We start from the raw sequence: 15706 nt of genomic DNA, 5'->3' as shown, positions 1-15706 counted from the left end.
TAATATTATCAACATGACTATACTACTCAAGGCAATCTACAGATTCAATGAAATCCCTATCAAATTACCAAGGAAATTTTTCACAGAACTTGAACAAAATATTTTAAAATTTGTTTGGAAGTACAAAAGACCCAGAATAGCCAAAGACATCCTGAAAAAGAAAAATGGAGCTGGAGGAATCAGGCTCCCGGACTTCAGACTATACTACAAACCAACAGTCGTCAAAACTGCATGGTACTGGCACAAAGACAGACATATAGATCAGTGGAACAGGATAGAAAGCCCAGAATTCAACCCATGCACTTACAGCCAACTAATCTATGACAAAGGAAGCAAGGATATACAATGGAGAAAGAACAGCTTGTTCAGTAAGTGGTACTGGGAAAACTGGACAGCCACATGGAAAAGAATGAAATTAGAACACTCCCTAACACCATACACAAAAATAAACTCCAAATGGATTAAAGACCTAGATATAAGACACGACACTATCAAACTCCTAGAGGAAAACATAGGCCAAACACTCTCTGACATAAACAACAGTAACATCTTCTCAGACCCACCTCTTAGAGTATTGACAATATAAATAAAAATAAACGGGACCTACTCAAACTTCAAAGTTTCTGCACAGCAAAGGAAACCCTAAACAACACAAAAAGACAACCCACAGAACGGGAGAAAATCTTTGCAATTGAATCGACTGACAAGGGATTCATCTCCAAAATTTATAAACAACTTCTGCAGCTCCACACCAAAAAAAAAAACAACTCCATCCAAAAATGGGCAGAAGATCTACACAGGCAATTCTTCAAAGAAGACATACAGATGGCTGAGAAACACATGAAAAGATGTTCAGCTTCACTCATTATTAGAGAGATGCGAATCAAAGCCACGATGAAGTACCACCTTACACCAGCCAGAATGGCCATCATTCAAAAGTCTACAAATAATAAGTGCTGGAGAGGGTGTGGAGGAAAAGGAACCCTAGTACACTGTTGGTGGGATTGGAAATTGGTGCAACCACTGTGGAAAGCAGTATGGAGATTCCTCAGAAAACTAAACATAGAACTGCCATTTGATCCAGCAATCCCACTTCTGGGCATCTATCCAGAGAAAACCAGGACTCGCAAAGACGCGTGTACTCCAATGTTCATTGCAGCACTATTTACAATAGCCAAGACATGGAAACAACTTCAATGTCCATCAACAGAGGAGTGGATCAAGAAGATGTGGTACATATACACAATGGAATATTACTCAGCCATTAAAAAGAATGAAATACCAGCATTTTTACCAACATGGATGGACCTAGAAACTATCATGCTAAGTGAAGTCAGCCATACAATGAGACACCAACATCAAACGCTTTCACTGACATGTGAAATCTGAAAAAAGGACAGATGGAACTTTTTTGCAGAACAGATGCTGACTCACAGACATTGAAAAACTTATGGTCTCCGGAGGAGACAGTTTGGGGGGTGGGGGGCTGTGCTTGCGCTGTGGGATGGAAATCCTGTGAAATCAGATTGTTATGATCATTATACAACTACAGATGTGATAAATTCATTTAATAAAAAAAAATGAAGAAAAAAAAAGAAATTAGAAGGATTTGCAGGAAAGAATGCTACTGAACTGTTGGAAATAGCCAACAAGGTTTTTATTAACCGAGACCAGGTGGCCCCCCATGATGCAGAAAAGAGAATGAAACAAGAGGTGACTCTTCTGGCGGCCACCCTGTCAAAACCGGTGCCCCCAGTGGGACCACCCCGTAGGGGACAAGGCCCAAGACCAGGGAAAAGGAGTCCCCTGGAACATGACCAATGCGCTTACTGCAAAGAAAAGGGACATTGGAAAAATGAATGCCCCAACCGTCCTGAAGAAAAGACCAAGGCCCCACCTGGCCAGTACAGATCTGAGTCATTCAGCACCAACCTGATTGGCCTAGCTGAGTCTGATTGGGGGGACCAGGCTCTCTCCAACTGGGCCCCCGAGAGCCTATGGTCAAAATTCAAGTAGGGGGCCACCCCATAGACTTTATGGTTGACACAGGTGCCGAACTTTCTGTGGTTACACAACCTGTAGCTCCCCTCTCGGGGAAAGAAACCACCATCGTTGGGGCCACAGGTAACCAAACCCACAGGCCCTTCTGTGGTCCTCAACGATGTCGATTAGGAGGCCATGAAGTAATACATTAATTTCTTTACCTGCCTGACTGCCCAGTCCCCCTGACAGGAAGAGACCCGCTGGCTAAAATGGGGGCACAAATTTCCTTTTCTATGGATGGATCGGCCCAACTCAAATTGACAGAATCCCTCTCCTTTAATCATGGCTCTTGCTGTAAAAAGGGAAGAGGAATGGCGCTTGTACTCTTCCCCTTCAGAGATGGGGACCATTCCCCCAGAACTAGAGACTAAATACCCATTGGTTTGGGCTAAAGGAAACCCACCAGGACTGGCAAAACGCCATGCTCCTGTCTTAATTGATCTAAAACCTGGAGCTCAACCAGTAAAGCTACAGCAATACTCAATTCCCAGAGAAGCTCAACTGGGAATCCAGGTTCACCTGGATAGGCTGCTTCAGCACGGACTGTTAATAAAATGTCAGTCCCCTTGGAACACCCCTTTACTGCCCATAAAAAAACCAGGAACACAGGACTACTGCTCAGTTCAGGACTTAAGAGCCATAAATGAAACAACAGTCACATTACACCCGTCCGTCCCTAACCCGTATACTGTTAGAGCTGATCCCCTCCACTGCTGAGTGGTTTACTTGCCTGGACTTAAAAGACGCCTTTTTCTGCCTCTGGGTGGCGCCCGCCAGTCAGCCCTTGTTTGCTTTTGAGTGGGAAAACCCACATACAGGGACAAAGGAACAGCTCACCTGGACTAGACTCCCACAAGGATTCAAAAACTCTCCCACTCTTTTTAGCGGCACCCTAGCTGCTGACCTGGCTGAATTTCCTGGACAAAAACTGGGCTGTGTTTTGCTACAGTATGTTGATGACCTCTTACTAGCTGGTACCACGGAGGCTCAATGCCTAGAGGGAACAAGAGCTCTCCTTTCCCTACTGATGGAGGCAGGGCATCAGGTATCAAAGAAAAACGCACAAATCTGTAAAAAAACAAGTATCTGGGCTTTAACATCATGCAGGGCCAACGAATGCTGGGGACCAAAAGAAAGCAGGGAGTTTGTGCCATTCCTGTCCCTACCACCCGCCGGAAGGTTCGTGAGTTCCTAGGGGCAGCAGGATTCTGCCAGATGTGGATCCCCGGGTTTTCAGACTTGGCCAGGCCTCAGTATGAGGCTCTAAAAGAAGAAAAAAAGGCTCCCCTTGAATGAAGAGCAAGCCAGGAGGCAGCATTTCAGACAATCAAAACCAAACTCATTGAGGCTCCAGCCTTGGGACTTCCTGATATAACCAGAAAATTTAACCTTTTTGTTCATGAGAAAAATGGGATGGCTTTGGGAGTCTTAACTCAAAAATTTGGGCCTTGGCAGAGGCCAGTGGCATATCTGCCTAAACAAATTGACTCAGTTGCGGCCGGATGGCCTCCCTGTCTCCGAGCGCTGGCAGCTACCACCTTGTTGGTGAAAGAGGCTGACAAGTTGACTCTGGGATAAAACCTCAAGGTTAAAGTCCCACACTCAGTTGTAACCCTGATGGATACCAGGGGCCACCACCGGCTCACACATGCACAAATGACCCAGTCTCAAGGGTTACTATGTGAAAATCCATGGGTAAAACTGGAGGTTGTACAAACTCTGAACCCAGCCACTTTTCTGCCAGATGAAGCGGGGCCCCCAGACCATAACTGCCTGGAGGTACTAGATGAGGTGTTTTCCAGCAGGCCTGACTTGACTGATAAACCACTCCAAAACCCTGACCTGATTTTATATACTGATGGCAGCAGCTTTATGGAGGATGGAAAAAGAATGGCAGGATACGCTGTGGTATCTGACTTAAAAGTGATAGAAGCAGAGGTGCTTCCTCAAGGCTGGTAAGCACAGAGAGCAGAATTATGGGCCTTAATCAGAGCACTGGAGCTCAGCCAAGACCAGCAAGTTAATATCTACACCAACTCACGGTATGCCTTTGCAACTTTGCATGTTCATGAAGCCTTATATAAAGAAAGAGGACTCCTCACTGCTAAAGAAAAAGGGATTAAAAACCAGGCTGAAATCTTAAAGCTCCTAGAGGCAGTATGGGAACCTAAAGCAGTTACAGTTATCCACTGTAAAGGCCACCAAAAGGAGAGACGACCCAGTGACAAAAGGAAACCATAGTGCTGATGCAGCTGCCAGACAGGCAGCCCAGGGACAACGGCCAGACAAACCTAAGGTCTTGCTGGCCCCAGAAGTGCCAGCAGTCCCCAGATATTCTCCAGAGGAAGAAAAATGGATAAGGGAGGAAGGAGGAACTAAAACTAAGACGGGATGGTGGGTCACACGGGACCACCGAGTTTATGTTCCAGAACAGCTGGCCTACAAACTAGCCCACCAACAACACGAGCTAACCCACATGGGCAAAACTGCCTTAGAGACCCTACTGGGCCACTACTATCTCATTGCTCATCCTCCTGCACCCTGTTCCTCTGTCTCCCAAAGATGCATAACCTGTTTGCAGAATAATGCCCGCCAGGGGCCCCACAGACCAGCTGGGGCACAACACTGTGGACTGTCCCCATTTGAGGATATGGAAGTGGACTTCACTGAGGTCACCCCTAGTAAGAGGTACAAATATTTACTAGTTTTTATCTGTACTTTTTCAGGATGGGTAGAAGCCTTCCCTACCCGAACTGAAAAGGCAAGGGAAGTAACCAAGGCACTCCTGAGAGACATTATTCCCAGATATGGAATGCCTCTGACCATCGGGCCAGATAACAGACCGGCATTTGTGGCTGAAACAGTACAACAGGTGGCAAAAGCTTTACACATCTGATGGAAACCACATTCTGCTTATCGCCCTCAAAGTTCAGGGAAAGTAGAACACATGAACCGGACCCTTACAGACACTGGCAAAGTTATGTCAGGAAACCGGCTTGCCCTGGGTAGACATGTTGCCAGTGGTCCTCCTAAAAGTGAGATGTTCACCCTGAGCGGGAATAGGATTCTTGCCATTTGAAATCTTATATGGGAGGCCACCTCCACTACTCAGTTTAAAAGGAAACACCAGGAAGTTGGGAGACTTGGAATTACCTAAACAATTACAAGGACTGGGACTCACTATTTCTCAGATACATAAATGGGTCACAGACAAAATACCTGTGTCCTTAGGTATACCAGTTCACCCCCACAAGCCGGGGGACCAGGTGTGGAAAAAGGAGCCTTTGAGGCCGGTATGTAAGGGCCCCTATACTGTAATTCTAACTACCCCCACTGCTCTTAAAGTAACAGGAATAGACGCTTGGATCCATCATTCCAGAGTTAAACCGGCTAGCGTACCTGATGACCGTGGAGAGTGGGAGACTGCCCTCGATCCGGAGAGACCTCTTCACCTGACAATACAGAGGAGGAGATGAAGATCTCAAAGCCCTGCTCTGACCACACCAGAAACTGGTCAGTCAACGCACAGCTGAAGCTTGAGAAATCCGCTGCCTGGTAAAATAAACTGCCTTACCTACCTTCCACAAGAGACTTTCTTACTGTTACATACTGTTGTCTTATGACCAACATGTATGTTTGCTGCCTGTTGCTGTTAATCTGGTCCCCTTTGGTTCTGCCAGGATCCATTTCCTCATGTGACCCATGCATTCCAGTGACCCGATCAGATCAAGGGGTTACATGGACTTTGCTTTACTCCACTCATTTCTCCTGTTCCAGAGAAATTCACGAAAGTTGTACTCACAACAGGACCACTTATTCTATCTGTCAATGGGGGGAACCAATATACTTACTTTGATCCACGATACTCACCAACTGAGTAATGGTTAGAAGTCCGGCGCTCTCATAAATCAGGGCAGCTAATAAATCAGACCCACAATACCGACCCCAAGTTACCAGTTTCAATACTTTTTGATGCCTGTGAAGCTATGAATGGGTCATGGACTTCTACTAGACCATGTGGAAGCCCATCATGGGAAAGAGAATATAGGCTCCAGCATAAATATATGTGCTGGGGGACCACCTGGAGCAGTTGCCAGGAATGCACTTCCTGGAGCTGCGTGGCCTGGGCAACCTGGAATAAGGGAGACAAAACAGCTTTCAAAAGGGTATAGCCCCTCCAGACTGTCAGACTAAAGCCCAATTAATTTCACTATTTTCAATTCCAGTGAACCCAAATGGAAGGAGGGTTTCAAAATAAGCATTCACATTGACGGAAGAGGCCTTGACCCTGGAGCTGTGCTACATTTCCAGAGAATCACGTTTGCCCTCTTGCGCTCCAAGCTGCCTCTCACAGGGTCTTTCATTCCTTTTATGAAGAGATAAGAAACACCCCACCTCCCATTCCAGCCACAACTAAGAACTTGTTCTTAGCCCTGGCAGAAACTACTGCACAAACTCTCAAGGTCTCCTCTTGCTATGTACGCAGGGGAACGAACACAGGAGACCACTGGCCTTGGCCAGCCAGAGAACTGGACCCATTAGAGCCTCATAATGAGACTGCATACCCCAACTCACCAATGGGGTATGGCTCCTCAGAACTGCTATTATAGGGAGAAATTGTCTTGCGAGGCGGGGAGGACGGTTTAATGTTTCAGTTGGAAGCCTAACATGTTTAGGCCTAAGGTATTATAATCTGACTGCCCAGAAGACTCAGTGGTGGTCATCCTCCAACCGCTCAGAGCCCACCTCCGACAGGCATGAGAAGATATCAGTGCTAATATCCAGTGGCGGGCACCAAAGGGATCATATATTGGATTTATGGAAAAAACAGCCTATTCCATACTCCCCCCGAATTGGGCTGGGGCATGTGTACTGGAAACCATCAGACCTTCCTTCTTCCTGCTCCCACTATCACTAGGGCAGCAACTGGGAGTTCCTATATATATAGGGCACAGGGTGCCCAGAGAGACTGGATGGCTCTCCAAATTGGAGACTGGAAAGATGATGAATGGCCCCTGGAACGGATAATTCAATATTTTGGGCCTGCCACCTGGGCAGAGGATGGCTCTTGGGAATATCGCACCCCTATCTATATGCTGAACCACATCATCAGACTACAGGCGGTTTTGGAACTTATAACAAATGACACTGCAAGGGCCTTGACTATATTGGCCCAACAACAAACTAAAATGTACAGTGCAATCTACCAAAATCACTTGGCCTTGGATTATTTGCTTCTGAAGGAGGGGTTTGTGGAAAATTTAAGTAATTGCTGTCTACAAATAGATGACACCAGAGAGGTGATAGAAGAAATTGCTGACTGCATGACTAAACTTGCCCATGTGCCTGTACAAACTTGGAAAGGATGGGATGCAGACAGTCTCTTTGGTAAATGGTTCTCTTGGTTGGGAGGAATTAAGACAATGGTCGGAATAATCATGGTTATATTCGCAGGGTGCCTACTTATTCCCTGCCTTGTACCTCTCCTGATAAATATTATAAAAGGTTTTATAAGAACCATGGTTGAAGGAAAAACAGCCTCCCACCTGCTATTTATCAGAGGCTACCAAAGGGTTATGACTGATGATGATCTCTAAAGAGTGCAGATGCACCCTGAACATCAAGAGGGGGGAATGAAATAGAGTTTTAACTAAAGAACAACCCCCCCACCTTGGCTAAGAAGGCAGCTGCAAGCCTTTCCAGCTATGCTCGTCACTAGACCACCCTTCTTGTAATAATGTCACAACTGTGTGCCCTATGTCCAAGCCAGCAGCCCTGCTAATCATGTACCCAACATTGCTTATCAGTTCCACTTCTGTAACCTTGCTCGCTCAGTTTCTTAGGGAAGAACACTGTCTGATTGGGGATGGGGGGAGGTCCGGGATGCTTACATGGGAAAATCAAGACCTTGTAGTGTATAAAAGTTACTGAGAACAAAAGACCTGGTGCTCAGACTCTGGAGGTGACGCCTCTGAGCCCGCACCGGTGCTGAATAAACCTTGCTTTTCCATATCTCCGAGTGCTGTTTGTCTCCTTCCACTGCCAATTTTTTGCAGTTTCCGCAACACTGTAAATCAATTATACTTTAACAATAAGTTAATAAATGTTAAAAAATCAGAGAAAAACAAATACCATATGATATCACTTATATGTGGAATCTAAAACAGGACACAAATGAACATATCTATGAAACAGAAACATATTCATAGACATAGAGAACAGACTTGTGGTTGCCAAGGTAGAGGGTGGGTAAGAGAGGGATAGTGGGAGTTTGGGATTAGCAGAGGCAAACTAGTATATAGAGAATGGATAAACAAGGTCCTACTGTTTAGCACAGGGAACTATATTCATTATTCTGAAATAAATCATAATGGAAAGAACATAAAAAAGAATGTATATATACATATAACTGAATCACTTTGCTATACAGCAGAAATTAACACATTGTAAATCAACTACCACTTAATAAAATCTGCACAAACCTTCTGAAGTTCATCACATAACAGATTTTTCACATGTTGTACTGAGGCTAAATGCGTATTTTCTCTGACAGTTGTGAATGATGGAGGATGGGACAAGTTTTGCAACAGAGTTTCAAACTTCCTTTCTGCTTCTTGTTTACCAAAAGCAGATACAATCTGAAAGAAAAGAACAATGTTTCAATTTCATTATAAGAATTAAAAATATTTAACAGAATATATACATATACATTTGTTTCAATTCATGAACCATCAGGCAGCAATCCTTTGATCCATTTCATTTTTCTGTATTGCTTATGTGTTGATAACACAAAGAGGGACAGTGGAGTTCCTGCTGTGGCACAGCAGGCTAAGGATCCACATATTACAAAGGACTGTTATTGAGAACACATGAATAAATTTGCACAATAAGAAAAAATTGACAATTCAATAGGAAGATGGGAGTTCCCGTCATGGCACAGCGGGAACAAATCGACTAGGAACCACGAGGTTTCAGTTGGATCCCTGGCCTCGCTCAGTGGGTTAAGGATCCAGCGCTGCCATGAGCTGTGGTGTAGGTCACAGACACGGCTAGGATCTAGCGTGGCTGTGGCTGTGGTGTAGGCCAGTGGCAACAGCTCCGATTTGACCCCTAACCTGGAAACCTTCATATGCCGAGGGTGCAGCCCTAAAAAGAAAAGACAAAAAAAAAATAGGAAGATGGACAAAAGACTTGTACAGAGAGTTCACAACAAATGCCAGCAGTGTATGTTGAGCACATATAACAAAGTGCTCAACATCATTAATAACCAGAGAAATACTAACTTAAGCACAAGTCTATCACTTATAGACCACAATGTTAACTTAAAAGTGATGTTATACCACCTTTTTTCAACAATGTCAAAAGAAAGCAACTATCAAAATCCTTCTGGTGGGAATGCAAGTTGGCAGAACTACTTTGGAAAACAGTTTGGCATTACCTTTTATAATTTAAGATACCTGGAGTTCCCATTGTGCTAACAAACACAACTGGTATCCATGATGTGGGTTCCATGGGTTAAGGATCTGGCATTGCTGTGAGATGTGGTATACAGATCAAAGACATGTGGCTGTGGCATAGGCTGGCAACTGCAGCTCTAATCTGACCCCTAGCCTGGGAACTTCCATAAGTCACACATGTAGCCCTAAAAAGAAAAAAAAAAAAAAAGATACTTATTATCAAAGTATCTTTGATACTTATATCAAAGTATTACCCTCAAGCAATATGCACCGAGTTGTCACTGCAGCAGCTCAGGTGGCCTCTGTGGCGCAGGTTCGATCCCTGAACTGGGAACTTCCACATGCCCTGGGCACAGCCAAAAAATAAATAACACTAAGGGAATGGTAATACGTCCGTTACTCCAACAAACACCTAATAAAATGCCCAACAAGAACAGCTCAGAAAAACACTGCCTCAACTTCAAAGAATTATTAGCATTTTGAACATATCTGCTACATTTATTCATGTAAATTCAGGATTTCACTCTACTTCGTGTTATATCACTTCTGCAGAACTAGTAACCTCATATCCTAGAGCAAACTGGTTAGTAACCTTTTATTTCTTTATTTATTTTTTTTGTCTTTTTGCTATTTCTTTGGGCCGCTCCCGCGGCATATGGAGGTTCCCAGGCTAGGGGTTGAATCGGAGCTGTAGCCACCGGCCTACGCCACAGCCACAGCAACTCGGGATCCGAGCCGCGTCTGCAACCTACACCACAGCTCACGGCAACGCCGGATCGTTAACCCACTGAGCAAGGGCAGGGACCGAACCCGCAACCTCATGGTTCCTAGTCGGATTCGTTAACCACTGCGCCACGACGGGAACTCCAGTAACCTTTTAAAACATCAATATTTGAACAAGTAACACTTGGGTGACATTGTCACCCAAAGACCACCCACATCAGCTTTTTAATATGGTATTATTATTTTTTAATTTTTAATATGATTATTAAATGTAACAAATAGCTATTGTCCAAAAAGATAGGTAGCAAGATACCTATAAGAAATACTTACAAAGGCTCAACTTTCCTTATAATTAACTGAAGCTTTTCAAGACACACATTTCAGCCTTTTTTGTCATCTCTGACTATACCCTGCCTCCCAGAATCTTCATAAACCAACTGCCAATCTAATAATCCACTAGCTTAAAAATATTACTACTTTCTCAAGGTCTTTTTTTTTTTTTAACTAAATATTCCATCACCTTTGAAGGGGTGGTTTTTCTTCTTGTAAAATTATAAAGTTGGTTTGAGACAGAAGTGGTGTCAAAGAAAGAATTTGATTCCTCTTTTATAAAACAATGTTAACCATTTTAAAAATTACTGGGGGAGTTCCCATCGTGGCGCAGTGGTTAACGAATCCGACTAGGAACCATGAGGTTGCGGGTTCCGTCCCTGCCCTTGCTCAGTGGGTTAACGATCCGGCGTTGCCGTGAGCTGTGGTGTAGGTTGCAGACGCGGCTCGGATCCCGAGTTGCTGTGGCTCTGGCGTAGCTCCGATTCAACCCCTAGCCTGGGAACCTCCATATGCCGCGGGAGCGGCCCAAGAAATAGCAACAATAACAACAACAACAAAAAAGACAAAAGACAAAAAAAAAAAAAAATTTAAAAATTACTGGGGGAAAAAAAAACTGATGAATGCCTCTCTTTATCTAGATACACTCCTCATACTTGAAGTTCTTTGAAATTGAGATACTTTCTCTTTCCATACTGTCTTGACCCTTAACGAAATCTTGGGAAATAAATGTAGAAATTAAATCCACAAGTCACGGCTACACCTTTGAAAATGAGTAACAATAATGACGCTTTACTTTGGATAGACAACCAAAGATTGGAAAATACAAACCTGCCTACAGGCAGGATGGTAAGGTGGAAAGACCACGAGCTTGGCAATCAAAGACAATCAACATTCACTGTGCACTTCTGGCTAGGCCCTGCCAGCACCACACACAAGGAACATTTGCTGAGGGCTTAGTATGCGCCAAAACGATGCTAGGTGCTTGCACTTAATGATTACTCCTTAAAACAACCTTGGAAATTTACTACTGTTAACCGTCCTCAAATTTCACAAAGGAAATCAAGGTTAAGTGAAATTTCCTCAAAGCCCTGGGCCACAAATCGGGGAGCAGGGGGTTCCCACATCTAGCCCTTTTCCCATTGAACCTGAGCGCTGTGCCTTCAGATTCCAACACTAACAGGAGAGGAGCGTCAATTTGATTCAGTAACGTCTCCTTCGACCCTCGGTTCTCTGAGCTATGAAAATGGGAAGGCAGTCTCTTCCCCAAAAAAAGACTGCTAAGATCCAGACGTAAAGGTCTGCTGTCCACTACACTCCAATTAAAAAAAAAAAAAAAAAAAAAATGTGAAAACGTGAAGGTCTGCAAATGACCTAGCACACGTACTGACATTTCAGAAAAACTCACCTAAGTTAACTATACTTCAATAAAAAAAATTTTTTTAAAAGCACTCACTGAAATTATAGTACCTCTTCCACCTGAGGTCCAGCTCAGGCGCTGAACGTGCACAGGTGTTTCTTCCCCACAGGATTTAAAAGCTCTAGAGAACAGGAATCTTTTTCTGCTCATCCTTATAACCTCTCCGGTGCACGCCTACCACTAGGCACAAAAACGCTTTTTCCCCTCCCTTCTTTCTCGGTCCTAAGCGTTAAAACATACACCCTATTCACTTCCTAGCATGCAAAGCATTAGTTCAATAACTGCACAAAGATATTAGCATTTATTCTACCTTAAGAAAGACCAGCAGTAAGAAAAAACGGCTGTAAACATTTGATTTCTAGATTTTTCTACTTCTCCATGAATTTTCGCAAATATTATGTAACTTGTTTGACCTACCTTCTCATTCAGAAAGCCCGCTTTAAGATAGTTTTCAAGTCTCAACGTTATTATAGGGAAAACAGACATGTTCCTATCGCTTAGTACTCCTCCTCCAAGAGAAATGCCAGTGGTTTTTCTCTCCGAATTATAACAAACGTATGGGCGCTGAATCCCCCGCACCGCCGGGACCCCAGCGCCCCGCTCGCGCCAGGTTCACGCTGGAAACGCGGAGGAACCTCCAAGGTTTCTCTAACTCAGCCAGTTTAGAGCGGCGTCTGAGCGGCTTCTCACCTGCCCTGAACACGACCTAGGTCCCACTTTAGCAACGCTCACGGAAATCACTACGCGGCCACGCCACTCAGGTTGCAGAAGGGGAAAAAAGCCGTGCGGAGTGAATCCTCTCCAAACTAGATAGAGCAGGAAACCAGGCTGACGCAAACTCAGACAAACCCAACTTATGCTTCTTCCAAAACCGCGCTCTCAGCGTCTCTGGAGAAAGCCGCTTCTGGAATGCGTCACTTCCGGCGACGCGTCCCTCCCCTCCTTCCCCTGCTCGCCAATCCACAGCCGTCAATTGCCGCTACGTCACGTCTCCGGAGCTTCCCAGCTCCGCCTACGGTGCGTCCACGTGCAGCAAGACTGGCTGGGCGGGGCTTTAGGAGGAGGTGGGGCGCTGCCCAGGAGAGTAAACAGACTGAGAGTAAACTCCTGGGCGGGGAGAGCTGGACGCCGGGGCAGGTGGGGAGGGTTGAGTCCTGGGGGCCTGAATTAGGTGAGGGGTCAGTTACCTGCTAGGTGAACGGATGAAAACCAGAGTTTATTTGGACTTAGCAGCCACTCTTTGATTTTAGTAAACTACCTTGCTTCTCTTAGGCTCGCTGATCTGCCTTCAGCTGTGAATAAACAACATTAGTCAAATTTATAACAGGTGGGTTAATGGTATTTCAATATCCATGAGTGCTCCGGTGAAACTAAAACGCAGAGGCGGTTTTTACAATTAGTTGAATAAAGCTAACAGTTACCTGTATGGTAGTTGATTTATACTTTAAAAGTCTCGGAGACCTTTGGCGTAATTTTGTGTTACAGAGAAGGAAAGATTCAAAGGGAGAAGAGACCTAAAGAAAGTTTCCTATGATTGAACAGGAAAATAAAAATAATCCTCCTGTCTCTGAGAATTAGTGTTTTTTGCAGCTACCACAGTAATTAACACGGTAGTAATAACTGCAGAGAAAGTTTGTTTTTTGCTTTTTATTTTTAGAGTCGCACTCTCAGCGTATGGAAGTTCCCAGGCTAGGGGTAGAATCCGAGCTACAGCTGATGGCCTACTCCACAGCCACAGCAACAGGAGATCTGAGCTGCATCTGTAACCTACACCACAGCTCACAGCAACACTGGATCCTTAACCCACTGACCAAGGCCAGGCATCCTCATGGATCCTAGTCAGTTCGTTAACCGATGAGCCACAACGGGAACTCCAGGAAAAGTTTTTTCTTAAGTCTTTAAATCTCACACGGAGATGTTTTTTAAAGTGTATTGCTGGAGTTCCAGGTGTGGCTCAGCAGGTTACAAACCCCATTAGGACCCATGAGGATGTGGGTTCAATCCCTGGCTTCACTCAGTGAATTAAGGATCCAAGGTTGCTCTGAGCTGTGGTGTAGGCCGACAGCTGTAGCTGGGATTGGACCCCTATCCTGGGAACTTCCATGTGCCAAGGGTGCGGCCCTAAAAAGCAAAAAAAAAAAAAAGTATTATACGTATTTTCTATGATACACCAGCCAGGTTCTATAGAAAATACTTTCACTTACAGACATTATTCAACTCAGCAGCTCTGGAGAGTGGTTATCATTATCTTTTTAACAAATGAGTAAAAGCAAACTCCCAGAGCTGAAATAACTCTCAGAGCCTGAACAGGAGGAGAGGGTAGGAGCAATCTACAAAAGGAGGGGACATGCACCCCTACGTCACCCACCACAGTTGTACCCATGCTTCTCCCTCAGCTCACATCTACAGCTCTGGGGACTCCTGTACTACCTGCTGAACAAGAAGAAAAGTTTACAGATTGCTTTCATATTGGTTGCCTAGGTATATGGGTAGAAGACAAAACTAGATTGTAGCTGGACTCTAGTCATAGTTAGGGGGGTCTTGAATGACCGTGTCAAAGAAGATTTTCCCCTAATGAGAGAATCTGTGAGCAGTGTATCTGCTTACCCATTGGGCATGGAGGAAGTGGCTCAAAATGAGAATGGACATGGACTCCTGGGTGGCAGCTCTGCCTGCCGATCAAGGGCATGGAAGAAAATAGAAAGGCCAGAGACAAGATCTTGGATAGAGGCATGTGTGTAGACAGAAGGCACCCACCACTGAGGAAGCCCTGAACAACTTAGTGGACAAAACGATTCAGCCCATTGATGTTAGTCACCCTTTGTCTTCAGCTACCCCTGGCCTGGCACTATGGGCACGTGAAAAAAGTGGTCACAGTGGCACTCAAATAACTACACAGTTACACTACATGAATGCTAACATGAAGTTCCTCGTCACTCTTAACTTACCTTTGTAGCCCCAGCCTTAGCATACATTAAGCACTTGGTAAATATTTAAGGATAAATAAATGAATGAATACGTGTAATTTATAATTCCTATCCAGCAAATAGTTATTTAGGGTCAGTAAGCAAGAAGCATTGTGTTGGGTACTTAGGCACAGCAGCCAGAGAAACCACAGTCAACTGACCTCGTAGAGTCCATGGTCTCTTTTGGGAGGAGAAAAAATGAATAAGCAGTTAAAGATATGACGAATGTTAAAACTGGGGAAATATGGGGTGTAAGGAACAGGAAACAGTAAGAAAATCTAATTTAATTTAATCTAAAATGAATCAAAGAGCACAAAAAAACTCCCAGAAAGGAGAAAGGGGCTCCAAGAAGCAATGGTTACATGAAAACCAAAAAATGGATTAGCCAGGCAGGCGTTGTGAGGGACACTGGGGGAGGAGAGGGAAAAGGGCCAAGATGAGAATGTTCCAGGCAGGAAGAACTGTCATGTGCAAAATTGGTATATAGTATATGAAGGATTGAGAGGCAAGAAAATAGTTTAGAGAGAGAACTCAGGCCTTACTTTTGAAGATTCCTATTAGCAGCCCTGGTAAGTAGGGAAGCACTTGATCCTAAGGCCAATGGCAAGTCATTAAAGAGCTACAGAGCAGGAGAGTAGCAAGCTCAGATTCATATCACATTTTTAAACTGTCACATCAGGAGTTCCTCCCTGACTCGTTGGGTTAAGGATCTGATGTTTTCACTGTTGTGCCTCGGGTTCAGTCCCTGGTCTGGGAACTTTTCCATG

General features: G+C 44.5%; 1 protein-coding gene across 2 annotated transcripts in view; it reads right to left on the bottom strand.

Annotated features, from left to right (window-relative positions):
- Nucleotides 1-12881, bottom strand: part of LOC102166590 (putative methyltransferase NSUN6) — a 64458-nt gene extending 51577 nt beyond the window's left edge. The window contains exons 1-3 of one of the 2 annotated variants that reach the window (XM_021064809.1): nt 12391-12881; nt 8526-8681; nt 5443-5495 (exon numbers count right to left, since the gene is read on the bottom strand). In XM_021064809.1, the coding sequence (XP_020920468.1) occupies nt 5443-5495; nt 8526-8681; nt 12391-12459 (278 nt within the window). In that variant the 5' untranslated portion in view covers nt 12460-12881. The remainder of the gene's footprint in view (nt 1-5442; nt 5496-8525; nt 8682-12390) is intronic. The other variant, XR_002336341.1, reaches the window with a different exon arrangement.

The sequence above is a fragment of the Sus scrofa genome, chromosome 10 (assembly GCF_000003025.6).
Source record: "Sus scrofa isolate TJ Tabasco breed Duroc chromosome 10, Sscrofa11.1, whole genome shotgun sequence".
In the NCBI taxonomy this organism is placed as follows: Eukaryota; Metazoa; Chordata; class Mammalia; order Artiodactyla; family Suidae; genus Sus; species Sus scrofa.
Note: the sequence above shows the minus strand (reverse complement) of the source record. Positions and strands in the feature narration are given on the sequence as shown.